Source organism: Equus quagga, chromosome 2 (genome assembly GCF_021613505.1).
Source record: "Equus quagga isolate Etosha38 chromosome 2, UCLA_HA_Equagga_1.0, whole genome shotgun sequence".
NCBI classification, from domain to species: Eukaryota; Metazoa; Chordata; class Mammalia; order Perissodactyla; family Equidae; genus Equus; species Equus quagga.
In genome coordinates this window covers 110,538,426-110,566,424 of record NC_060268.1, presented here as the reverse complement: position 1 = coordinate 110,566,424, position 27,999 = coordinate 110,538,426, and the positions used below count along the sequence as shown (strand labels likewise).

Here is a 27,999-nt window from a genome sequence, read left to right as displayed (position 1 = left end):
GTAGTGAACTATGCGTCTGGCTCTAGAAGGGCAGCGACTCCCGCCCATTTGCTCCCCGTGCTGGGTCCTCAGTGCCCGACACACAAAGACAATCAACAAACGCTTGTTAAGTGAATTACTGTCCCTGTTTTTGAAAACATGTACCAATGCACACAACAAGGTGCTATGATTTAATTTTATTTCTCATCATGGATTATTTTCCTTATTTTATTCCCTGTCTACTTTTTGTTGGGCTTGTTGTTTGTCTGTCTAGGTTATAATTCTTTCCTTTATCGATTACACTTTTTAAGTATATACAACAAAGCAGCAAAGAGAAACTGTTAAAAAGCATGTCCAAATCTCTTGAGAGGTAATCGTGCTTCTGCCCAGCTGATTCGGGTTCTATTTTGAGAGCCAAGGCCGTGCCACGGAATATGCTAGATGGAGGGGTTTACTCTGATCTTCTTGGAGGGACGGGGTGTGTGTGTGTGTGTGTGTGTGTGTGTGCGTGCGTGCGTGTGTATTTTCAATGAAGCCAGCAGAGGAGACCAGCCCCAGGATATGTTTCTTCACGTTAACTCCATCTTTATACCACTAAAATCCCTCTCAGCAGCTAAGATCGTCCCCTGCAGCCACAGGATTGCAGAGGAAGCAGTAGAGTTCAGGGTCAAAGCCCTGGGTTTGGTCCAGCTGCACTCATGACCGCGGGCACAACACTGACCAGCGCTGCTCTCTGATGCCTCGTTTGCGTACGAGATGCTGAGGGATGAGCTTACCTGGAAGATGCTCAACATCCTCTGGTCTCTGAGAGATTCACCCTTAAAGACATGCTAAGTTGACCCTCAAGATGTCAAACATTTTATACACTCTCTTTCTCTTAATCTTCTAAGAGGTCTTTCTCCTCGCTCCTGACTCATAAATCCCCATGGCTCAGCAGGGTACAAACATTTGTCTAATTACAAGCCTCGCTTTTTTTTCCCCACACCAGAAGCATTCCTCTGTTTTATCAGCTAGATTTTTCCCCTAACCAGTCTAAATATTTCTTGCTTCTGTCTGAGTCTCGTTCCTCACCGCTGTCCTTACTGGGACAAAAGCAACCCGCTCACCATATGTATATAGAGTTTGTAAGAGTTACGGGAAGTCTCTGCAAGAACAAAAATGTTTCTGCACAAACTTTTTACTTTTACAAGGCTAACCCCAGAGGCTCTGCAATGCCGGGGCCACTAGGCACCAGTCGCCAGGTCAGGTAGGGACCTGCCTTTTCGCATCTGCCCGACTCCAGCAGGACCGGGCAGGTCTGCTCTTTTATCAACATGGTCACGGTTCTGCTCACTGAACTGGAAACCTGCTGGAGGAAACAGAACCAGGACCTTCAGGTAGGGTTAAGAGACACGACTGTTAAAACTTGACAGACTTCGCAGCACAATCGGGGTCCCTGCTAATGCATGAACTTTCATCTAAGGAAGGACTACACTACACGGCATATTGGACTTGACTTCTCAGAAGCTGGAGAAAATTTTACCAAAGTCAATGTCTGGCCAGAATCACACCCATGATGTAGACAAGGGACACGACTCAGAATTACCTGTGAAGGGTGAGGAAGACAGAATTCAGCTTAATATCTGCGATCTGTGTTCTTGCTCTGATTATTATGTTATGCTACTTCTTTTAGGTTAGTTTTCTGAGTGAAATTAGTAAAGACGCATTTTTGTGTTTTTTAGGGTCTTACTGAAACCACGTTCGTGCCTTTATTCAACACCTCTGTATTGAGCAGCTACTATGTCAAGCTCCTGTGTTGGAACCTACACACAAAGATAAAAGGACCTCAGCCCTGACCTCAAGGCCTGCCCTCCGATGTGCTGGGGAAATAGAGACGCACACGGATAACTAAAACACAAGGCAGAAGACGGCGAGTCCAATAGGGAGGCAGAGACAATAAAGTCAGAGGGGAGAGGTTTCTCCCAAGAGAAAAAACAGTGGCGGTTTCTTTCAGTCAGAGACATCTGAGATGAGCTTTGCTGACGATTTGGAGAGCAAGGACTTGGGAGGAAAGGGCATTTAGCCAGAGGTCCATGGGAGCCGGCAAGGAAATGGAAAATCATGGGGCACCTCTTGGGCATTTTGTCTTAAGCAAAGGCAATGAAAGGGGAAATAGAGGGAAATGAGACAGGAAAAATGAACTAAGGCAGACTGAGGCCTGAAAGCTTGTCTAAGGAGCTGGACTTCCTATCACAGATAATGGAGAGTCATTAAAGGACTCACCAGAAGCAGGGCATCTCCAGAGCTGTCTAGGAGCAGAGTGGGAAACACCCGCCCGGCTGAGGGGTGTAGCGTATACATGGTAGTCAGGGAGGGTGTGGAGGCAGGGGGACTAGGGGGTGGGAGAGCATGACTGACTTGCGGGAAATGATCAAGGGGACCCCAAACCCGAGGAAGGGATAAAGCTGGAACCACTGCAAAGATATAGCCATTAAGGGGATAGGTGAAAGGGGGAGAAATGAAGAACGAACTGTGAAGAAGTGATGGATAAGATGATGAGCTGTCTGTGGGAGGTGAACACATGATACTGGTCCTTGTGGGACACCAGGGCTAGAGATGGAAATACAGATGCTGAAGCGATTATGGAAGAAGAGTGGGGCTGTGGAGAGCAACACGTGAGGTCACAACCTCGAGGAGTACCCAAACACCTCCCTTTTGGTGGCAAGGGAGAAAATGAGAAAAGGAAGCAGAGAAGGGAGGTGGGAGAGGAGGGGAGAAAAGCAGGAGGCAACAGCATCAAAAGCCGCAGAAAGGTCAGGGGCTCTGAGGGCCACGTGGCGACAAGATTTGGTGAGGAGAGGAGTGGTGATTTCTGAAAGGAGTTCTAGCAGAGTGGTGGAAGCCAAAGCCAGCTTCTAGCAGGTGGGCGGGGAGACATGGAGGTGGCGGGAGCACACACGTGCAGCTGTGTCTGCCCGGAATGCTCCCCTCGCCCAGCCGTTCTATCTGCTTAACTTTTTCTTATCTTTGAGGCCTCGGCTGAGACACCACTTCCTCTAGGCAGCCTTCTCCAAACTCCCTGTCTGGGTTAAGTGCCCTGGGTGCTCCCATGGCAGCCTGTACGTGTGACCCCACAGGGTGCTTGTGACACTGAGTGTAGAGGTTTGAAGAATCTTTCTTCTGCACGAGACTCCAAACTATGAGGCAAAGGGTCTCGTCCACGCTGTACCATGGTGACTAGCACATCTGAGACACATAAGACCTAATATCTGCAGAAGGGAGGCCGAGCGAGGGAGAGAAGGAAGAAAACTTAAATACAGCACGGAGTGAGTGTTTTCCAAACGAGGGGAAGGACTGCATTCTTCATGATGCTCTCCTTCCTTACCCCTCCGTCTTTCCCTCGGACCCTGCTCTTTGGCTTCATCTCCTTGGCCACCAGTTGCGTGGCCTCCACTCCCACTCCATCCTTCTGGTCTCACCTGGGTTCCTGTCCACTCAGTCATTGTCAGGCCTCCTAGTGATATGTTTAAAAATACCCTAGATTTGTCCGTCAACTGCGGGCCCCTTGTCAGTACTTAACTCTGCGTGAACTCCACTCTACCAGTCTTGCTCTAAACTGCCGAGTGTTGCTGGGGAAAAAGAAGTGACAGAGCTCACGCATTCAAGAGATCTGATCTCAGCTGGGCCCAGAAGCAACATGGTCATTCTTGGTTTCCCTTCTAATTGTCCTCCTTAAGGCCCTATTGGGTCCTGTTCGAAACCTTCTCCAGTCTGCTGGAGGCCCCATACCCATTCGTGCCCTGAGACGTAGGCAGGGCCGATGGATTTGCCCACCTTCTTCCCCTTCAATCCTATCTCCAAGGAGATGGTGTCTTTCCATCTTCAAGGCCAGTCCTTTTTCCTTGAATTATGGTTCTGTGTAGATGTTTTTAATGGAACTTACTGCAAAGGGTGGGGCATGTCTTATCCATCTTTATATCACTAGCACTGAGCTCAGACGCTCTGTTCAAAAAATGTTAGCTGAATTTAAATGAACTCAGAATCACTGCAAGGTGGCCTCTTGCTACAACACGAGACTTGCCTCCAGGACCAGATCAGCCCTGAGGAGCAGTCTGACATGGGCAAGGGAGCGGAGGTCCAGATGACCAACAAGACATCGGATGCAGAGGATGAGGCAAGTTCTGTGATGGTTCTGGAAGCAGCTGGTGCAGGAATTTCCAAGAGGAAGATGTGGGGCTCCACTCGGATATCAGAGAGCTGAGATACACCAGCAGGGAATGCGGGCCGATGACACCCAGTGACAGGTAGGGCCAGTACCCATCCTCAGGAGGGAAGCTGGTTGTGGGAACCCACTATACGTGCAGTTCTAGGACTGGAGTCCAGGGGCCTGGGGGAGCTGTGACTTGGGCCTGGAGGCTCAGTCCTGTGACATCTCTACGACACTGGGTCTGGGTCTGAGGGAATGAATGGTGTTCAGCCTCACAAGCTGCAGCTTGAGCACTCGCTGCTCCCATTCAAACTGATCCAGGAACACAGAGGACAGCGTCGGGGGTCAGAGCCTCAGTGGGCTTAGCTATGAGCAACCCAGGAGAGCAGGAGAAATGAGACAGGGGCTTAAAATGATCCCCCTCCAGCCCCTCCCTTGAATGCTTGTCCCTCTCCCTCCAGGGGACCCTATCCCTGGGGCTTGAAGCACATACTACCATCCCCAATTCTAAGCCAGCTCCCAAAAGCAACCCCCCCACCAGCCCCCTCCTTTCTTCCCTCCTTCCTTCCAGATTTCCCAATGACTGACTTCTGCTGAGTGCACATTATGTGCCAGGCAAATGACGCTTTATTGGGTTAGCTCATTTACTCCTCCAAATGCCAAGGAGCTAAGAACTGTCATCCTAGAAATGATGAAACACTGCAGATATGTGGTCAAAGGCCTTGTTTTCATTCTGAATGAAGCTCATGTATAAAGTGTGGGTTTTGCGGAAGAGAATAGTTTCTGGATATGGTTGGGTCTGTATGCCCAAGGAGAAAGGTGTAGATAAGAAAAAAGATGGAAATGACCCAAATGTCTATTGACAGATGAATAAATTAATAAAATGTGGAATACTATTCAGCCTTAAAAAGGAGGGAAATTCTGGGGCCAGCCCAGTGGCGCAGTGGTTAAGTTCACATGCTCTGCTTCAGTGACCTGGGGTTCACTGGTTCGGATCCCAGGTGTGGTCCTATGCACTGCTTATTTAGCCATGCTGTGGCAGGCATCCCACATATAAAATAGAGGAAGATGGGCATGGACGTAGCTCAGGGCCAGTCTTCCTCAGCAAAAAGAGGAGGGTTGTTAGCAGGTGTTAGCTCAGGGTTAATCTTCCTCAAAAAAAAAAAAAAAAAAAGGAAGGAAATTCTGACACATGCTACAACATGGATGAACCTTGAGGACATTATGCTTAGTGAAATAAGTCAGACACAATAAGACAAATATTGTATGATTCCATTTATATGAGGTACCTAAAGGAGTGAAAAAGAGAAAGTAAAATATTGATTATCATGGTGTGGGGTGAGGGGAGAAAGCAGAGTTAGTGTTCAATGGGTATGGAATTTCAGTTTGGGGTGAGGAAAAAGTCCTGGAGATGGATGGTGCGGATGGTGCTGATGGTGCTGATGGTGCTGATGTGATGATGGTACATTCACAACAATGTGAATGTACTTAATGCCACAGAACTGTATGCTTAAAAATGGTCAAGATGGTGAATATTATTATTACATGTATTTTACCATAATATAAATTTTTTTTTTAGTCTCCTTAGTTAACGTGAAGGTACTGCCAAGTTCAACACCAATGTTGAACACCATATATTGAAGTAGGCTAAAGAAAACTCCCGTTTTGTAAAACCTCACTGTGAATATGAGGGAATTACCTGATAGTTGGGCAAATGTGTTAACTGCTGCCAAGAATTCTTTGAGCAGAAAGAAAGTTGGCTAGGTTACACTAATTTTGCTCTTTGGTTAGTTTATAAACAGGTAGTCAGGTCCTATTTCTGCTTTGGGAGCTGACAGCACTGGGTGCTGAAGAACAGCCGTCTCTGGAGAGTTGCACCTGGTGATTTCACAGCAGGCCCCAAGCACCAGAGACCCTGGGGCCAGGAAAACACCCCGGGAAAGCTCTCAGCTCAGAGGTGAACATGTCTCTTTGCGTGCAGTCCATGTGGGGACGGACTGAAGGGCCCAAGACACTGACAGATTGATGGGGAAGGTTCTGACTGGCACCGAGAGGGTAGTTTTCCGTGAATCATACTCTTCTGGACTGTCTAGTTCCATCTAAGGGGAAGATAACTGAGTAGGAAAGCACACGACAGGTTGGTTAACCTGATTATAGCCTAAGTCTGGTTGGAAACCGCCATGAAGACCCAAACCATGTCATCCCTGCTTATCTGGTGGCAGCAACCTAACTCACAGGCAAAGAGCCTGAGAAGAAACGCCTCCCATGTGGATGACTTACACACTTGTGGTACCAGCTCGTCAAACTACTTCACTGGCTTCTTTGGGAGAACAACCAATGCTAAAGTTTGATCCCTCGGTTTTAAGAAAATATTTTAGTAAGTGCTTTGAAAATATGATTTTAAACGCCTAAGCGTGCAACAGAAACAGGGCTTAAATAGCATGGATTTAGCTATTCTAGCATAGACATTTCAAACTCTCTCCCATCACACGGTCAGTGAAACTCAAGTCGCTTTCAGAGGTATGGATTCCCAAAACAGACCAGGTATACACATCACTCTTCCGAATGCATTTAACAATTATCCACTTCTACACTTTTAGACTAGACTATGAGTCTCCTGTTGGGTTTTTCTAAAGCAATTTATACTCAGTTCTTTCTCTGCAAATTAATCACTATTATTGTAATAACTGTTTATACTTACTTTTACTTTTTATTGAAGTATAATATACATATGGAAAACTGGACATATCTATTTGTTTGAAAGTATATTCCAGAAATTGGCTTTTAGAAATTCATTTAATTTAGGATACATTGTATGAAGCACCTATGCAGTGGAAGGGACCATTGTAGGCCTGGAATACAGAGACATATCCCTGTCGCCTCCAGGTTACAATCCAGTATGGAACAAAGACATGCATAATACTGATATCACAGGAATAACGTGTTACAAAGGCACAGACAGAAGGCCAAGGGAGCACAAACGTGGGCAAGAATTCAAGTGAGACCTCAGGGAACAGGGAAAGTTTCACTGAGGATCAAAGAACTAAATATGGAAGGATGGAAATTTGAAATAAATGCTACGGTGCTTTGCTGGGATGAGAGCAAACATGCGGGTTTGTGTACATTCGGTTCTTTCTTCTCCCACCGAGTTTTCTATCCAGGTACAAGACAGACCTGCTACTTCTGGAGCAGAAGTGGGGGTCAAGGACTGTGGTAGCTGCTCTGTGAGTCTGAGGCCGGGCACGCTCAGGTGTAATTTCATACCTTTGCTATGGTTTCAAAGATGAAAGAGGGATTTTCCCTTTGTGTGTGAAGTATAGCCAGTTACTGCTCAGAATATCACAAAGCATTGCACAGGAGATTATGGTTTGCACGTGCGAATGCAAGCAGACCACGAGGCTCTGGATGTTACAGAGAGGCAAGGAGTTTTTGCCTGTATTCATCACATTCACAAGCCCTAGGCCGTGGGATACAAGCGGCACGAGAGCACAGGCTAACCGAAGGCTGCGAGATGAGGACGTGCATTCATCAACTCCTAATTTCATCTATAACTTTCCTGTGATGTGTAATGATATGTTGGCTGAAGAAAGATGACTTGGTTTCAAGTGCCAATATATGAAAAGTTTATTGAGCCTAAACACCACCTAAATGTTTGGGTCTTGTTCCATTAGTTGTTTTTTTAATTTGAAAAAAATACCAAAAACGTACAAAAATAAAAGTATTCAAAATCATACTTTTTTTAAAAAAGCAACAAGAGATGTAAAAATCTTTTTCTCTCAATCTCTCATCCCATCTCTCTATCCCACCTCCCGCCTCAGAGGTTACCGGTAATAATCTGGAGCATGTCCTTCCAGATTCATAGTTACAGCCGCATTTACAACCTATATAGAGACATTTTTAATTCCAAACCATATTAGTCTACAACTTGCCTTATTTGTTTAATAATATATACAGATATCTTTTAAGGTCAGTGATCTTGTCTCTTTTTAATGGTTTAATTGTATTACTCCTTGTCAAAGTACCGAAATTTATTCAACCAGCTCCTACTGATGGGCACGTAGGTTATCTGCAACATTTTTCTATTTCAAACACACTCTGCTATGATTTCTGTAGCATCAAGTCCTTAAAGTGGGATTGCTGGATCAATGAATACTAGACGCTGCCAAATCATCTTCTGAAGGCCGTATCAACTCACATTCTGAGCTGTGGGTGAGGGCGGCGGCACCCTGACACCCACACCTACTGGAAGTTTCAGTGAAATTCTAACCCACTTGTGAAGTTCAAAGGCACTGCAGTTAATGGAGCACCGAACGATAATGAGAATAGAAGCCCTTAAGTCAAACAATTAGAGCAGACACAATAAAGGACTGTACAATTTAAGGATTAATAAACAATCTTCTCTTATGCAGTTCTTAGGGAAATAAGCCCTGAGTGCTGGAAAGCAGGCATTTTTGCCCTTTGGCTTGTACATGTCTTACGACAGTTTTTTGACTTATCCTGAAGTGGAAATAAGTCAGAGACATAGACGTTAATAGATGACATCAAATTCAAGTCCTATGATTTTTCTTTTAAAATTTCATTTCTGGGAAGTTCATCACAGAAAAAAAGTATTCAAGTCCCTGAAATGATGGCTGCGGTTTGGTGGCATGAATTTATAGTGGGAATAGCGGTTTGTATTTCATCATTTTCTCCAGCAATCAAAGACAGAGAATGCAGGTGGCCCTGGTTTACCTAAGCCGAGGGCTTGGCAAGGCAGATTCCACCAAAAATCAGTAAGAGCATCACCGAAATGCCCGACGAGTGGAGGCTGTTGAAAACTCAGCTTACATGCAGAGGACGTGAGGAAGGAGAAGGAAGAAGACGCAAGGTTGGATCTGAGAGGGGAACTTCAGAGTCTGAGGCGGAGGGTTGGCGCCCTGTGATAATGTGCTATGAGATGCGACTGTTGCCCTGGATGGCAGGAGCACAGGAGGAGGAAGGTCACTGGAAGATCGCCATCCAGGACACATAAATTTAGTCTAGAAAAAGTAGGTTGACACAACTTGAGGAAGTTAGGTACCAAATGGCAGATAGAATCAGATCATTATCTGTTTTACGCAAAACTGTCTAGAAAACAGAGAGAAAAGATCTATGGCTTTTAAAGACACTAATCAAGTTCACCTGGTATGACTCACTTATTTTTAACTTTCTAATGGTTAGGGTATCTACCCATCTATTCTAATGTGGCACCTCCATCACCCCACTAGAGGTGAGATGGTCAACGCTACAGACTGATGGGAGGGTGAGGTAAATGAGGAAGAGCAGAGGGAGCAGGGGGAGGGAGGAGCACAAGGCCAAGAGAGATCAGCGATACTCAAATTCACAGCATAGAACAGGTGACTTCCACTCTACTGAAACCAACCCTTTGAAACCCCTTCTCCCTCCTCTAAATGCCCAGACAGCTCTGCATCCAGAACCCTTTCATAGCCTGCTTCAAGGCAGTGCAGTCTGTTAGGACTGGCAGATAGTGACTGCAGGGCTGACGTGAGTCCCTCTCACCAGAGTTAAAATGACCAAGTATAGGCTCTAGTTTTCTAGTTTTACCTAGTAGCACTGGTTCCCCATTCTTTAAACTTCATATCAGGGATGAAGCGAGGAACTACCAAGTATTTCCTAAAAGCAGAACTATCTGATTTTCCCTTCGAGAAAAAACTAAAGGACTCGCCAATCTATTAAACAGATCTTGTTGGAGCTTGAAAGGATTGTTGCATATCAAGCAGAGCAGGCAGGGGCCTGCTGGGCTGACTCACACAAGATATCATCTACAGCAAGTGCTGGTGGGGTCCATTCCCTGTTATTATAAGGCGTGTAATTGCTTCGGGTCTGCAGATAGTCTGCTGGGCCGGTTGCTCTGCCAAGGCAAGGAGGCTGTTGGATGGGATCCTGCTGACTACCTCGCAGTCCAATTTAAAGAAAAGAGCAACCCCTCCATTTACCAGCTTTATTCGAGTAGCTTTTACCCACAGTAGTGCGCCAGACTGATACCATTTAGAACTGTGGACAAGCCTGAAATCTCCCTAGCTTAGACAGGGCAAGAGGCCCAGCAGCACCGGGTAACCCAACTGCTACTGACTCAGAATGCTGGGCTTTGGGGGCAGAGGAGGGGGGAGTGATGCTAGACAAGGCCCAGGTCCCAGCTCAGCCACTCACGGACTGTCTCAGGTCCCCTCTGAAACAAGCGGCTGACCAACATGATTTCTATGGTCCCTTTCAGCTTTAAAGATGCCAAGCTGTCAACTTGGGCATCTGGGCCCAGATCCACTTTCTAAATTGTCAGGATTAGCAATGCCAAGCCACCCCTCTGATTTAGTACCGAGTGGCACCGAGACAAGGCACAACAGACAGGATCAGCATATGTCAGGATGGCAGGGCGTGTGGGGGAGCTGGGAGGCAGGTGAAAGGAAGGCACAGACGGTGTGTGAGGGGTCAAGGCCACAGGGGACAGTCCCCCCTAAGATACAAAATATGTGTCCTTGGAAATAAAAGACTTCTGTTTCTTTGGTGAATAAGAAAGACACAAAATGAGTCACAATTTCTTGGGCTGCTACTTTAGCACCAGTCATTGACTAGGAGAGCTGTCTGGCTTACAAGGGACCGAGAACTTCAGCCCTGGCCACCATATTGTACTTTGTGTAAACTATCAACAGACCAGCATGCTTGGAGTTCCATGGCCTAAAAACTGGGTGTGTGCCCTCTGCCCACCATTTACTCAGGGAAACAAATGTGGAACTTTATTTTTGAAAGATATTTAACTTCAAAGAACTCAATGAGCTGTTGATGGGCTTTCAACAAATAAAACTGCATCTTTTTTTTAATCTGGTGGCACTGGTAACTAGGAATTGACTTGGAGCTCATGCTGCTTGCTGAGTGGAAGAACACACGGGCAGCCTGGCCTGTTCGGTCTAGTCTGTAAACAGGGATGTACACGGAGTCTAAGGAAACATACAGCCTCACATCGCAGGGGGAGGCGGGGAGGGAGGGATACTTGGACGTTCACCACGGCAGTATCTAGAAGAGCAAAATACTTGAGACAATCTCAAGTCCCATAATAGGGACACTCTTAAGTAACTCTATGGCACAGAATATAACAGGATATGAGACGGGATGTTTTCCTAGTGTCTTAAGAGTTTTGATTGGGGTCCCAAGCTGAGCACAACGGTATGCATACATTCCACAGAGAGGTGCCAGGTAAACCCCAAAGGACCAGCTAAGAGGGGCCTAGAATAGTGGTATGAGCCCCACCTTCAGCTTAGACAAGGGGAAGAGATTTCTTTGCAGGAATTAGTGGAATAAGTACGAGCTGTGGCTGCTTCCCTTCCTCTGCCCGTAAGGAGGAAGGCATGGCTCTCCATCCTACCCAAGCCAAGTAAGGGGGGTTTCAAGATCACTACTTGTTGGGGGTGCTTGCCAGAGGGGGAGACCAGCCTCTCACTCCTCAGCTGGATGCTTATTCATCTGTAGATCCCCATAGTTCCAACCCTTCTGCCATTGGGAGACCCTAACCTGTGTGTATGAGGAACCAGACGCTAGCTGGAGCTGGCCTTCAATGTGGGACAGTGGGGCAAGTTTTCCATGGCCAAGTGGACCAGAGCCATCTTGAAAGGAGCCTGCCCAAGGTAAGAGGAGCGTGATGCACCACCGTGAGAGAAGGAGCTGGGTTAGCTGTTGGCGGCAGATGCAAACATTCAGCCGGGAGCCCGGCTTCACCCTATCAGGCAACTGCACAGTGCTGAATTCTCACTCGCTGGGGAAGGGGAGGAGAACCGGGTCCGCCTGCCCTTCTTCTGGGCCTCCACATTTCAGACCCGGCCAGAGTCAGAGCGAAGAGAGAAGCTTTGAACTGGATGAGAGATTTAAGTTCTGTATGGAGTTCATTTCACTTAAACATAACACTAACCAGGTATTTATTGAGCATCTATTGTGTGCCAGGAGACTGGTATTATTACACCCATTTTACAGAGGTGGAAACTGACTGGGAGAGGTTACGTAACTAGTTCAAGGTGACACAGCTAAGTAGCAGAGCTGGGGCCTAGGAGGTCTGTCTAGCTCCAAAGCCCACAGTGAGGCTGGTATCAGCTACAAGCATGGACTCTGGAGGCAGACTGCCTGGGTGGTTCAAATCCTGGCTCCACTACTCAATAGCTGTGTGATCTTAAACAAATGATTTAACCTCTCTGTGCCTCAGTGTGCATCTGTAAAATGGGCATAATAATAGTTCATCCTGCATAGGATCATTTTGAAAATTAAAGGAGTTCATACAGGTAAGCGCCTGGAACAACACTTGGCCTTAAAAATGTTAACTATAATTATTATTCTTTTGATTACATCAAATTAATTTCTTATAAAAATGCTTATGACACTATATTAAATGAAGAAAGGAAAACATTTCATTGTCTATAGAGTGTGATTATAACTATACAAAAAGTGGTTATACTCGTGCAAAGGAAAAAAAGAGGAAATAATACTTCCCTCCTCTTCTTCTAATAAGCACATTACTTTTACAATGGAAAAGTAATCATTTAACAGAAAGAATTTTTTATTCCTAGCTCAGAGTTACATTTCACATTTTAAATCAATAATGAATGCCTAGCATATCCAAGGCATCGTGCTTCAACAAAGGCTCAGTAAACATACACAGCGTATCCCAGATGGGGGAAGGACCAAAGAGAACACCTAGAAGGTGAAATAAGTGTGACCTATACAGACAGACTGAATGACAAATAAAGCAAAATCATTCATAAGAGTTGAGGTTCGTGGTCGGGAAAGCTCTGGCATTCTGCTCAGAGGAGAATGTAAACAATCTGGGGTGTGTTTTCTGACACAGATTAACTGCCACACACACACACAATACCCCGGATGCCAGGGGTTATGGGTCCATCTATCCACTCTACTTGTTAAACACTGACTGGGTATCAGATTCCAAGATAAATGCTGCAATAGAATCAACGCCAAATCACTGCATGCTGCTGTGAGCTGAATTCTACCCCCCAAAACTGATATGTTGGAGGTCTAACTGCAGTGCCTCAGAATGTGACCTTATCGGGAAATAAGGTCTTTATAGAGGCAATCGAAATGAGGTCATTAGGGCGCACTCAATCCAATATGACTTGTGTCCTTATAAAAAGTGGAAATTTGGACACAGGCACCCACACAGGGAAAACGCCATATGAAGAGGCAGAGATAAGGGTGATGTTTCATAGCCAAGGAATGCCAAAAAGTGCCAGCAAACTGCCAGAAGCTAAGCGAGGGGCATGAGCAGATTCTGCCTCCCAGCCCTCAGAAGGAGCCAACCCTAAAAATCCTTTGATCTTGGACTTCTGGCCTCCAGACTGTGAGACCAGAAATTTCTGTTTAAGGTGCTCAGTCTGCGGTACTTTGTCACAGCAGCCCTAGGAAACGTGACATGTTCATTGCTTCTCTCTGGGCCTCTGTGTTCACATCTGCAAAGTGAGAAATGGACCAAATGACACAGCGTCTTCCACCTCTAATGTCTTGAAGGTCTCCATAACCTCAGTATCAGAACGCACATTAGTTAGGTGAAGACCAAATCTAAAATAGCCCAAACTCTTACTCAGAAAAACACTGCATCAGCATTTCCCAATGTGTGTTCCTCGGATTCCTGGGCCTAAGAGATGAAGAATGGGTTTTGGGGTGTCAAGGAATCCTCTCTTCCATGCTCTGTACTGACAGCTGGGGCTGTCCCCTTGCGCCTGGTCTGACCATAGCAGGGGACTGACTCCAGGATCAGGCCACCCAGGGTGCCCCAATTCTACTTCTGCTAACTGGGCCACACCGGGCAGTGGGTAGGAGCAGCCTGCATGCATGCCAAATGAAGAGTTAATGCTGCGGACGTGGACATGTCCGGATTCCTCTACCCTGTGGACTCATGGTCTAGCCAAGCCTTCCTCACTCTGGCTGCACAGTAAGTCCTGGGACATTTATGAAATATCAGTGCTTGGAGCCTAGCCCAGACCACTTCAGCTAGAATGTCTGGGGAACGGGACCCAGGCATTGGTATTTTATAAAAGTTCTCCAAGTGATTCTGATGTTCAGTCAGGGTCCAGAACCATTGGTCTAAACAGATCACAGGTGGGCACAAATAATTTCAGTAGAATATCTAAATCTGTTTTCTGTGGGCCACTAATAGGTGCTTTTCATGTTTCTGGATTTTTTTTGCTGGGGAAGATTAGCCCCAAGTGAACACTTGTGCCAATCCTCCTCTATTTTATACGTGGGTCGCCACTACAGCATGGCTAACAAGTGGTATGGATCTGTGCCCAGGATCTGAACCTGTGAACCTGGGCCACGGAAGTGGAGCGCACCAAACTTAACCACTAGGCCACGGGGCTGGCCCCTCCGTGTTTTTAAAATCTGTCCTCAAGCATTCTCATTACTGTGTATAGTGCCAGATCACACAGCAGCCACTTGACGAGTACAAGACCTCTGCCTCTTTCCAGGGCCAACGTCTGAAGCACCTTCTATGTGCAAAGTGATGTGCCAGGCTCACGGATTATCCAAAAATGGCTCAGAAGGTTAGGGTGGCAAGAGGATATGACAGATGAAGCCTAAGAGGTACATTTGCGACTAATCTCACAATAACTTCCACTGTAGATTTATGTTGACACAAACTAAAATTATTCATACATAGACTTTGTTGTGGAAGAGGTGAATTTCACCCACGGGCAGACACTTTATCCCTCCTATACAATGATTTTTTGGGGGGGAGGGAGTGGGTGCATCAGAATCACCTATGAGGTTTCTAGAAACTTCTCAGGGGCTTGGGAAAGTTCTGCTCTTCCTCTTGCTGTTCTGGAAGCTCAGAGCTCTTGCAAGCCAGCTCCATTTCCTTCCTTCTACCTCACCTGCGTCTCTTCTCAATGATGACCAGCAGGATGCTCTCACTAATGCATCTCCACTCTCCCTCCTGCCCCCAGGTAAGAGGACCAACCCACTGCAGGAGCGAGTCCTGGAGAATCCCTGAGCGCCCAGCCTTTTGTGCGTGTGCCCAGCTGGGCCCCACAGTCAGTGTCTCGAGCTGGGTCTGTTCACCCTATGTGTGTCCTGCCAGCTCAGCTCCTCTGTGGGTTTCTGGAGGGAGGAACCTGGCCTTGTGAGTCCTCTGCAAACCACATCGACACACCACGGCCTGTGCGGCGGAAGAGGCAAGGCTGTTTGAACCTGAATTAGCAGAAGCTCTTGGTTTCTGGGGACTCTCCAAATCTATTGCTTTCATGGCTTTCTTTAACACTTTCCAAAAATACATCATGTGCTCTGATTCCCTGAAAACCGCATAGGTTGTTTCCGATTCCCTGTTACAAATGGCACCTCCCACCAGTCTTGGCTCTCCCCATTCCCCTCCTCTGCTTTATTTTTCTCCACAGCACGATTACCATTAGAAACGCCCTATATTGCACAGATTTGTTCATGGTTAGTCTTATTCGTTCGCTACATACCCAAAAAGTATTTATGATGTGCTTGATGACATTTGAAGAGCTTAAAAAAGATTAACCCACTTTTTCCCCCCACTGCTCAGACAAGCTATTTTCCTATTTTTGGCATTGCCCGCCACGCACCACTGGTCACCAGCTAGGATTCTCTGAAGGAGACCTTCAACTCTTCCCTGCTTTTCACTCCCAAATCCTGTCGGATACTGAATCCTTTTCATCTATCCTTCGAATATGTTGTTATTGTTATTGTTTTGCTCTCAAACATTGCTAGGGGTTGAATTGTGTCCCCAAAAGAGAGGCATTGGAGTCCCAACCCCCAGTACCTCAGAATGTGGCTGTATTTGGAGATAGGCTCTCCACAGAGGTAATCAAGTTAAAATGAGGTCGTGAGGTAGGCCCTTCGCCAATACGACTGGAGTCCTTATGAAAAGGGGAAACTTGGAGAGAGAGGCAGACACACACACAGAGGGAAGATGATAAAAAAAGACACAGGGAGATGACAGCCATCTACGAGCCAAGGGGAGAGGCCTGGAACAGATTCTCCCTCACAGCCCTCAGAAGGAACCAGCCCTGCTGACATCTTGATCTCAGACTTACAGGCCCCAGAGCTGGGAGACAATAAATTTCTGTTGCTTAAGCCGCCCCATTCATGGGGCTTTGCTACAGCAGCCCTAGCAAACAAATACAAATGTTTTTGGGTTGCGCTGTCCCCTCTTCATTCTCCCTTCCCCAGCCTGCATCTAAGTCCTTGGGACTGTATTCCTGGATGATCGCCAATTGCCACTTGGGACCTCCGGGCCTCAGTCTTTCTTCCTACCCATCCCCGTGACCAGCCACTGCTGGGATAACCTTTCTAAAACTCTGTTTGTATTGTACCATTCCATGGAAAGACTCTTTCAGGAACTTCCCAGGGCCTGGGGGATCAAGTCCGTACTTCAATCCTAGCACTTAAGACTTCCACCAGAGCAGTGCTTCCCGAAGTAGCATTTAGAGGAAACGCTGGAGCAGGGGGGTGAACAGGTACGTGGTGGGAGAAACAAGTCTTCCTCTGTTCAAAGAAGTTTGCTTACCCGTTGAATGAACTCAATCTTGGGTGTCTTCTCTCTCTTTTCCCTTCTTATGCATATGGGCAGAGATTCTCTAAGAATCTAAGGGAGAGCTTCTTAGCTTATCTGCCTATGGAGCCTCTGTTCTGGGAGCATCCATAAAAATTCCTACTCAGCTTTCCAGGCCAGACATTTTAAATGCTAAATTTGACCTTGCTCTAAGTATTCACCATTGTACACCTAGCACCTAAGAGAGGGGTGGTAATACATTCTTCGCGCTCAAATACTTGATAGATGAATGGATGAATAGATGTTTCATCCTTTATCCTCTTGCAATGTGTTTCCAATTTATCAGAAGCTATCATACCACTGCCTACTTCACGAAGGCCTACGGCCACCCGCTGTATGAACAGAACAAACTCCTTAGCCCCCCAACATCTTTGCTGGGTTTCCTCCCTTCCTGCCCCATTCAAGCATCATCATTTAAGGCACAACTCAAATTTGACATCAACTAAATCAATTTCTTGTCTTTAATCTAAAAAAACTGTTTATAATATCTTTATCTATCCAGGCTTCGTTTAATCCCTCCTCTGAAAAAGAATGGCAGGTCTTACTTTTGAAATGCTAACTCGTCTATCTGTGCCTGTGATAACTTTATTTATCTAACATACGTGTACATACATCTTATCTTCCCTGCCGGATTACAAATTCCTGGAGGGAAATCAGTGTGTTCCACATTCTCCACAAAACACTGCTAAGTATACCATCAATAAATACTTGCTAAGAGGGGCTGGCCCCGTGGTCGAGTGGTTAAGTTTGCGCGCTCCGCTGCAGGCAGCCCAGTGTTTCATTGGTTCGAGTCCTGGGCGCGGACATGGCACTGCTCATCAAACCACACTGAGGCAGCGTCCCACATGCCACAACTAGAAGGACCCACAATGAAGAATATACAACTATGTACTGGGGGGGCTTTAGGGAGAAAAAGGAAAAAAATAAAATCTTTAAAAAGAAAATACTTGCTAAGAAAATTAATCCTCTTTACCTTCCACAGGGAAAACAAATCCCATTAATTATTCCATTTCTCTCTCTTCTCCCTCTTAGTTTTTAATCTCTCCACTCCTTGGAGATACCTTACCCTTTAAAATCTGATGTTTCCCATTCTAAGCTTTTTCTGTACGTTCCAACAGCCTCAAAGGAGAGTTTAACATTTTCCCTTGCAAATTTAATGAATTTGACAAAACCGCATAAACTTCCTTCTCACCCACTCACTCCTTAAGTCTTGCCATTATGTTTTTGTCCCCATGATCGATTTCCTTACTGAAGGGTCCCAGTAACATCTGAATGGACAAGTCCAGTGGTGTCTTTGTATGCCTTCCCCTTGACCACACTGTGCTCCCTGGTGATGCTGACAGTCCTTGCCTTGGCACTTAAGGCAATGCCTACTCCTGGCCTTTTTCTCTCTTTATTCAACATATATTTAGTGAGACTTACTATATACGAGGCATTGAGGATACGGTTCTGAGCAAAAAGACACAGTAGTTTCAGCCCTCACGGGTCACAGGTTAACCGCTGGGGGAGACGATTAAATCATCAGAAACGGAACTATAAACTGGTATGTGCTACGAAAGAAAGTACAGTTGCCTTGACCAGATAGCTTTCTTCTCTGGCTGCTCCTCTGTCTGCTTCTGAGCTCCCTTTCTTCCTCTGGCCTCTAAAATGAGATCTTTCTCGAGGTTCCATCCTGGGCTCTCCTGTTTGCTTTCCTGCGAGGACTCTGTCCTTGACAGGCTCATCCACTCCTAGGGCTTCAACTGTAACCTCCTGATGCAGGAATCCTAAGCCAGTACCTAGTGCTGCATTTTCTACCACTTACTGGGCACCGCCACAAATTTCACAGACCCCACACTCTACAAACTTTTATATCCTCTTTGGCAACTCATAAACAAACAAAACTCAATCCTAAAAACACACAAATCTGATCTTCTTCCTGAATTCTTTTTTTATATAGTTAGTAGCAATCGTCTTCCAGTCACAGGCCTAAACCTAATCTCATCTTCTCTCCAGCACCCCCAGGGTCCCAGATATGGTCACGGGACCATCACTTCAAACCCCCAAATACCTTCCATGTACCCCTCTCTGGCCTTGAAGGCTCTGGGGCCCTGGCTGCAACTTATCTTTCAGCCTCATTGCCTGATCTCCCAATCCTTCAGCTCCAGGCAAAGTTCAGTCTTTGCCATTGCCGCTCCTCAGAGCCCTTGCTTTTACCATTTCTCCCAGAAGGACTATTCTCATCCTGCCCTCAGACACACATCCGAGAATCTATTTCTGTGTCAGAGATGATAATAGAGGTAGCATTCAAACTGATGGTAAGGCTATGCAGCAAACTAGATAAAATGTTTGTGAGATAATGTTATATAACAAAAGCAAGACATACAATTATTTACAAAGTTTTTATAATTATGCACATAAAATGTATAAGGGAATACAGCAAAATAACAAGAATAGTTATATTAGAGTGGTGGAATTGTGGAGGAGTTTTTTCACTTTTCTAGATTCTAAATTTCATTGTGTATTTTTTAAAATAACTTTTTATTTTAGAATAGTTTTAGATTTACAGAAAATTTGAGAAGATAGTATAGATAGTGCCTGTATCCCCTACAGCCAGTGTCCCTTATTAACATCTTACACGTGTAGGATACTTTTGTGACAACTAAATGAGCCAGTAATTTAATGTGGTCTTTAACATTTAAAAAACTTGAGTTTGGTAAAACCAAATAAACAACATAAATAGAGGAAAATGTCCTTCTTTCCATAACTCCAACTTAGCATCCTGACATGTGCTATTCTTATTTTTATTATTACTTGAGTCTTCTCTTGGCATGGATTCCTGGCTACAAACTGGAACAAATTTTGCTTTACAATCATTTGCTATATATTTGTATATGTAGTTAAAACTTTATTGCTTGATAAAGACTCTGGGAAATGTTTTCTTTAACATAAAGGACCGTAGGAATTTTTTCAACATATGAACCATGTCTCCATGTAGAAGCTAACGTTGTGTGCGCTGCCTCTCCAACAAGGCTGGAAGCTCTGCTTAGGGTGTGATCTCCTCCCCACCCCCACCACTCTCCCCCTCCCCCACCCCCCTGCTTTTTACGTCCAAGAATACCAACTCCAGATCTGGTCTCAGAGCTTAATAAATACCGGTTGTAATAAACTGTAGGAGTAGGATAGCCCTAGGATAGCCCTGGTAGACGTGGTATTGATTTCCAATTACTAAAAGTAAACGGTTTTTTATAAAATTTGGTCTGAGACGTCCAACTTTAATCTTGACACCAAGATATCACAATGTTTTTCCTTTGCATCATTCAAAAAAGGCAGCTAAAATTAAATCATAGTAGAATTGGATTTTAGCGTTTAAATTATAAAGATCAGTAAAACAGCAAATATTAAATATTCTAAAGAACATATTTTCAGCTTGATTTTAACGTCTGAGCCATAGAAAATGGAGTGTGGGATTTTTTTCCTTGTTTTTTTAAAAATGTTTCTCCTCTAGTGCACTTTCTTTGTTCTAACTGCCAAGTTGGTTTCAAAGTATCTTTCTGGATATCTACCAGTTCGAAAAAATCCTATGGATTAAACAAAGAAATTACCAACTGAAGCAGCTTGGTACAGTGCTACTTTTTATAGGAATATAAGACATTCTGTTTTAAAACAGAACTGAAGAAAAATCTCAAATCGGCTATTTGCCCTTTTTTTTAGTTGACAAAAACATTTTCATCTTTTAGGATAGTCTTTACTTGATGTACTCAGAACTATAACACTAAAATTAGAAAAATACTGAACACAGTGTCCCAATGTATATTCTGTACCTAATCTTAAACGGTTTTGGAAAATGCCTACAAGAAACTAAACAAACAATGCTACATTCTTCTATCTTCAAGGAAATCCATATCATGTCACAAAAAATGTGAGGAGTAAACTTTGTTAAACAAATTAAAGATTGCAAGAAAGAAAACATTTATACTTTAAGTTTACTAAAATAGTTTAAATTCAGTCAGTGCCAAAGTCAATCATTAGATTGTAATTCCAGGGAAAACGCTGAGCGTCAGGGCTAACAAATAAGAATATGATATTCACAGCAAGTGACTGAAGACCCTCAAATCAAAGACAAAAGTAGCACCATTGACAATTTTCAAGAGAGCTGTGTTTACAATTAAGATTGCTTATTTTATCAACTATTATGTAACTTGGCTTTACTACAGAAGTGATTTGACTATACAAGAATATCACTATTGATTTATTGCAGACTGATGGTTTATTTTTTAAAAACTTGGCACCTGGGCTAACAACTGTTGCCAATCTTCCTTTTTTTTTTTTTTTTTAAGGATGGGCACCTGGGCTAACAACTGTTGCCAATCTTTTTTTTTCTGCTTTATTTCCCAAACACCCCGTACATAGTTGTATATCTTAGTTGCAGGTCCTTCTAGTTGTGGGATGTGGGACGCCGCCTCAACGTAGCCTGACGAGTGGTGCCATGTCCGCGCCCAGGATCCGAACCCTGGGCCACCGCAGCAGAGCGCGCAAACTTAACCACTCGGCCACGGTGCCGGCCCCTGCAGACTGATGTTTTAAAAGCAAGCCTAAATAAAATTTCAAATTTGTCTTGTTAAAAATCAACTTGGTGTTACAGAAGGAGCAGGACCAAACCAGCCCATCTTGAGGCAAGACACGCTTTTTGAGATATTTAATGCTCTAAATATAGTTTAGCAGATATGAAGTGTTGTGCAATTTTGCTAATAAGCTTTGAGTGAGTGAAAAGAGATGTACTGGACAGTACAAGAAGTAACTGAAGCACACAGTGACCCAAGGAAGCTTCTGGAAGGATCTACCTTAAAAGGTGAACAGTAGAATGATAAGCAATTCTTGTTTGTTTTTGTACATTTTGTCTTGTCTGAAATTTAAAATAACCATTCTTTTATAATCAGAAAACAATAAATGCATTTGTTTTTTGGAAAAAGACAATAAAAATAATATGTTAAAAGTTTGACTTCTGATATCTGAAAGAAGTGAAAGTTTTATAAAAACATTATAAAAATGTTATTAGTATCCAGTTTTGTTGTGGCTTAAAAAAACATTTCTATCCACAGCGTATCAACTACATCTGAAAGAAAACAACTCTCCTTTCTAACTCACTAACATTGATGGTCTGTCTTTGGCATATAAATATTTATTTCAAAGAATTAATTAAAGTACCATAATTACTAGAAATAACAGAAGTTGTATAGATATGCTACGTTACTGGGATGCTTAAGGATCCTTTCCAAACTTATTTAAAAATCCTCTTCTTTATTTTTAAAGCTCTAGAAGATAATTCCTAAAAAATTATAGTTGGATTAGCATGTACCTAAGAGTAAATATGTAATTGAAATTATTCTTACCTGATGCTGCACATGAGAATTTGTTGGGCAGTTCATACCAATTGGATCACACTCCTCAACTAGAGGGGAAAAAAAGACACAAGGTTGGATAAAGAAAGCACACACTCTGTGGTGTAAGGCCTGAAATGAAGACTCAATCTTATGTGCTGCCTTGACATCTGGTAAAATCAAGAGGGCCTCAAATGGCCCAACTGCCCATTCCCCTCCCCACTCTGCTCCATGGGGAAGGTCCCCAGCTAAACAATGCTCCTTATCAAGGCGACTAAGCACAGTTCCTGCTTATCACTGCACAGTGGGTTTCAGTTCCCGGCCAGCCCACAGGATGATTCAGACAAGCCAATCACATCCCACCTGGGGAACCAGGGCCACCACATCCTCTTGATACTACAATGCCTGTCTCCCACAGTGGCTGGTTATTCACTCTGTTCCCGAGTGCAACCCCTGTGTGATGCTGCATGGAATGCAGTGTCCTCCTCCCCTAGGCCGTGAGTACATGTGACCCATAAACTGCTGTTATCTCCTCTGTCCCTTGTGATGGGTGTTGCGTGGTTGGTCACTCCCATAGCCCCAGGGCAGGATCCCTCCCCCATCCATGGGGTGAATAGGAGGTGGTCAAAACAAGTGGCATAATGAACAAGATGGCCCAAACGCGACAAAGGATGCCTGGTCAGATTTAACTAACTTCAGGGATGTGGAGAAGGCTGCCTGGGATGGAATTGCTAATTGCTGGCAGACTTCACTTTGGCCTGTGCAGTACCACGTCGTCTTTGTTGTCTGTCCTCTCTTCCCACCTCAAATGTTCTCATCCCCAAGACGAAGACTGTTGTTAACTGACTGTACCCCAGTGTGACGTGTTGTCAGGTTCAACCTACGTTTGGCAGGCGCCCCTGAGAATCCCACCTAGAAGAATGTGGTAGCACAGCGCTCTAACAGGTCGCTGCTCACATCTCACTTATCAGGGGTTGGGCTAGAGCTCTCTGGGCACTGTGTCTAGCCTGGTGACCACCACTGGCTAATTAGTGGCAGGGGGGCAGGCAACCATACAAACACTGTGCTGGTACACCATGAGACGTTTGCACACTTTGTGGCAAGGAAGGACACTGCCGCCCCAGGGAGAATTAAGCAAGGCACCCTGGTTGTTGTTGTTCAGGCAAGGGTAGCCACCTTGCCTGTCTCCTGCGCTGCTGCTTCCCTTGCTGCTGCCACATATGCTCTCCTGACCCCCAAGGGTATCACAGTGCACGTGCATGGTAGCCTGTGGCCCAGGAGCTGATGAAAAAAGGGGAGGGCAGGGAGCATCTGGTACTGGACTGCTCTGCCAATGTCAAACTCCTAGCCGGCACACTGGGGCTGAGCACAGCTGCTCACCAGCACGCCAAAAGCCTAATCTTGCAGTCATGGGCTTCATGGCCCCCACCCGGGCCAGAAACACAATGACCTTCGGGGATGTGGACCCCAACCCCAGGGAGACTGACGAGAATTCCCTGGAGGAAGAGGTGGTTGCCTGCAAAGTGGGCCTCACAAGCCTCTCCCAGTAACTACCCAGAAAGTCTGCACCACGGATGATCAGACAGAGACAGAAACTGAAAGCTGTGACTTTATGCAACCAGAAATCCAAAATATTCTGAGAGAATGTACAGAGAAGGAAAAAAACCCAAAAAAAACCCCAAAAAGCCCATGTGGTAGGAAAGGCAGGGCCGCAGCAAAGCTCGGTTTCACTGCATCAACCTTTAGGTTACAGGCCTAGTGCTCTCCCACTATGCCACTCTGCTGCCTCTGCCTGGGTGCAGCCAAGACCCTGATCTCAGAGTCACAGGGCAAAGCCCATGGTAGCTGGGCGGCACAGCAAAGGGGTTAATTCAAACCTGACGTGAGCCTGGGGTTCTTAAACCATCTGAAAGCAAGCACTGCCATAGGGAAGGCCCCTCACCCTGACAGGAGTGATCTGAGGCTCTCTGGAGGAGGAAACTTATCAATACGAGCAGAGTAGGGAGGATCTCATCCCTTTCCCTTCCCACCTGCACCCAAAGTATATCCAGAGACCAAAAAAAGGGAGGGAGAATGAAAGAAAGATGGCTAAAACCTGGATACAAAGAAGGAGACAAAAGGGAAAGAAAAAAGAACTGAAACGAGGTCCGCAACTTGACCCAACTGGAAATCTAAAACTTACTAAAATAATTTTAGGTCAACAGATCAAAGAGGGCTGACTGGCTTTGTGCCCTACAACACAGGTTCTGAAGTAACTTACTATCTGCTGAAACGTGTGAACTGGTAAACCTTCATGGACTTAATCTCAGTCCTGGGGCTCAAATTACAGTTATACCTGGAGATGCCACTAAATTTAAACGTGGCAGACGCCCAACATGTTGGGGGAGTTCCTAAATATAAAAGGGGACAAATAGGCACGCCTCTCTCCAACCATCAGAACTACTGCTTTGCCTAAACGTCCCATGGTCATAGCACCCATTTTCCTAGAGTGTCCCATCGTGGGCATGGTTTCTCTGACCTGATAAATTAATATTAAATTCCATCTTCAGCAGTTAGAAGTTGACTTGACAAAATGGGACCCTGTGAACCCCCCAGTTAAAATAATTAATATGGCCCAAGGTATATTAAACAGGACCTTCAAAGATCAAACTTCTTATATAAGACCTAATGAGTGAAGAGGTGACTATTTCCACTGGCTTCTCCATTTAATAGCCTAATTTGGCCTCTTCTTAAACTTGAAAGAAAATGAATGGTGCCTCACGGTGCATTACTCTGACCATAATACTGTGGTCCTATCCATTAAGGCCCCCACACCCAATACCCAATATTATTGAAATTACTGACTTCATCTGATCAGTAACCAGTAGTGTTTGGCTATTACTGATTTAGCTAATAAGTTCTGCTCAGTGCCTATTTGAACAGCCTCTCAGTCGCAGTTTGCCTTCAAACTTCCAAAGGTACATAATACATCGTGACCAGGTACCCTCGGGGTACCTAACAGCCTTGTCACAGCACACAATCTTTGCAGGTTACAAGATCTTAACTGCGTCCAACTTTCTCTAGCATCACGGGTATGACATTACATGGATGACATCCTCCTCTGAGGACATTCATTTGACATACTCATCCAGGCCACACAAACACTCATAAAAGAGCTCCCAGAAAGGGGATGGGCCATTGCCCCAGACATAGTGCAAGGCCCTGCCACCTTGGTTAAATTCCTAAAAATTATTCGGTAAACTAAGGGCTCCTCCATTCCTGACACTGTCAATACAGAGCTATTAACCCTCTCAGCACCCACCAGTTAATACAAGTCCAACATCTTTTAGTTCTTTTGGGTTCTGGAAGCAACATATTCCTCATTTACGTATTTTACCTAATTTCATGGATACTGTTACTTTCAAATCAGCCCACTGTAAATTTGGCCTCCTTCAACAAAAGTCTACAAAAGGCATTCCCGTTAGTACCCCCATAGACTCCTTCACTGCAGGGGTTTTAGCAACCTCCCTGCATTCCTCCTGAAGTCTCTGGACCACTCATGACAGCTATAAGTTGTCCATATGCTTCTGACGCAAGAAACTACCCTCCTAGGCCCTTCTCTATATACCATTAGAGCAGCGATCGCTGGCCGCCTACTGGGCTCTTTTGGAAACAGACGATCTCACTGCCCCTGAGCTTGTGAGCCTCCATACCCTGCTACCCATTACGCTTTGGATCATGGAAGCAGCACCATACAAACTTGACACAGCTACTGAGGCCTTCTTGCTACTGGATGGAGCTAAACCTGGGCTCTCTGGCATATTCCACCTTCAGGAAGGGATGGCCTCCCCTATCCTCAGTCCCTTGCCAGATGCCATGGTACTAGAAGAGGTTACCTCTCTCCCGGATTTCTAGGTTACCTGGGGAGCCCCTTCAGATCAACTGATGAACAGGAATAGGAGTTTGTAGACTTTACAGATGATATCATCACCATCATAAATGATGGAGCTCAGGGGATTGCTGCTGCTTTCCATTCCTTCACCAGGATGTCCCTGATAATGGATGGGACCCAAGCGTCAGCACAACTGGCCCAACTTCGGGCAGGCATCTTAGTGCTGGATGGCCTGGCCAACAAACGACCCCATCTGCACATTTTTTTTTTACAAACTCTTGGACCATCGCCTAAGAGTTGCCCCCTTTGGGATGAAGAACTCTGGAAATCTCTTGCCTCACAGATGAACAAAATACAAATCAAGGTAACAGATGTCTCTACCTATAGTAAGGCCACAATATAAGGCCTCACTAGAACACTCTCTCCCATTCAGAGTTCCAGACATTACTGACAGTGACCAAGACATTCATTTCACTTCTCAGAATACACAATGCTGGGCTCTGAAAGAAGCCATTCAATGAACTTCCACCTACTCTTTAGGAAGGTGGTTTAATCAAGAGATATAACATTACCTCAGATTCCACTGTGTTCATTCATTTGTCCAACATTTTGCTAAACCTTTCAGATGGCAGAGAGTAGGATTCTACCTGTCTTCACAGCTCATCCTTCTAAAAGTCAAACCAAAACCATTGCATTTCCACTGTTACAGCGGGGATCGCCGGCAGAAATCAAAGAACATGATATGCACGTGAAATGTTCAACACCTTTCAACATAAACCCTTAGGAAGGAACTTCCATTCCTATGTTGTCTCACGTACATACGTGTTACCCTCACAGCTCCCCACCTTGCGGTGAAGATTGTACAGATGTGTTAAAACTGATTTAGTTCCATGAGATTTTAATCTCTTATCACAGAATTCTTTTTCCAAAGACAGTTTTCTCTCAAAATGTGAAGAGTCACATTCTCTTCAGAACTCAAGCCAGCAGTTTCTGAGAGACATCAGGAATTCTGTGATACAAAATAAACCCCAACCTTAAACGAATCCTGAGTTTAGTGGCTGCAGACTCACAGAACGCTCATCATAAAAGAGGCCTGACCCCCTGAAATCTCGTAATCAGAGGTTGGCTGACTGAGGCAGAAGCTACGCATTTGTCCCTGATGAGAATACAGGTATAATAACACGTGTAACCTCAAAAACGTGCTGACCACTGAGATTGCAGTAGATCCAGTCAATTTAAATCACATCATTCAGAACCACTCCTGTCTGAACTGTGTTAAGGAAGAGCTTTACACTGTCCATGAATAAAATAGGAATTAACCAGAAGTATAAGAAAGATTTTGTGAAACCCGCCTAATTGGCTTCAGAAAATAAAGTCTGAGGACTTTTCAACCATATGGAAATTGTTCAAGCTAATTACAAATGACTTCTATTAAATAGAGTAGCCCCCCAAATTCACTTAAATGCCAGAGTCCAAATTTGTACGTAATGTAATTAGATTACATTTCCTTTTAAATCTCTAAATTAGTCTCTTTGCTAATTCATATTAGTTTTGTTTCCCTAAAAACAACTTCAACGAGAAAATTACAATGTTTAATGATGATATTGGCCCCATTGGTATGTTAAAAAAAATACTAGCAGACACTAAATTGGTAATATTACTGAATAAAAGTGGTGCAGTAAGTTTTTAAGCTTCTGGAAACGTCCATTACATAGAAGACCATGTATTTCTTTGGAGACAAGAAATTATGTGCTAATAGTGCTGTTCCCCATGAATAAGGACACAGGAAAGATCTAGAGTATGGTTTTCATAGTTATGTTACCTATAAAATCATCACCATTTTAATGAAGATTTGGTAAAATTCAAATTCGAGGGGAAATGCAATAGTATGGTTACTGTAGTATCAGGTTGCTAAGCAGCAATCTTTTTCTTTCAAAACAGGAAATCACTTTTGAGGGTGACAGAAAGATCTGTAGACAGATCGAATCATGACACTGCACTC

General features: G+C 44.7%; 1 protein-coding gene across 1 annotated transcript in view; it reads right to left on the bottom strand.

Moving 5' to 3' along the window:
- EDARADD (EDAR associated via death domain) overlaps positions 1-27,999 on the bottom strand; it is a 61,057-nt gene that overhangs the window by 17,178 nt on the left and 15,880 nt on the right. The window contains exon 4 of the mRNA XM_046655091.1: positions 22,139-22,197. Within this exon, the coding sequence (XP_046511047.1) occupies positions 22,139-22,197 (59 nt within the window). The remainder of the gene's footprint in view (positions 1-22,138; positions 22,198-27,999) is intronic.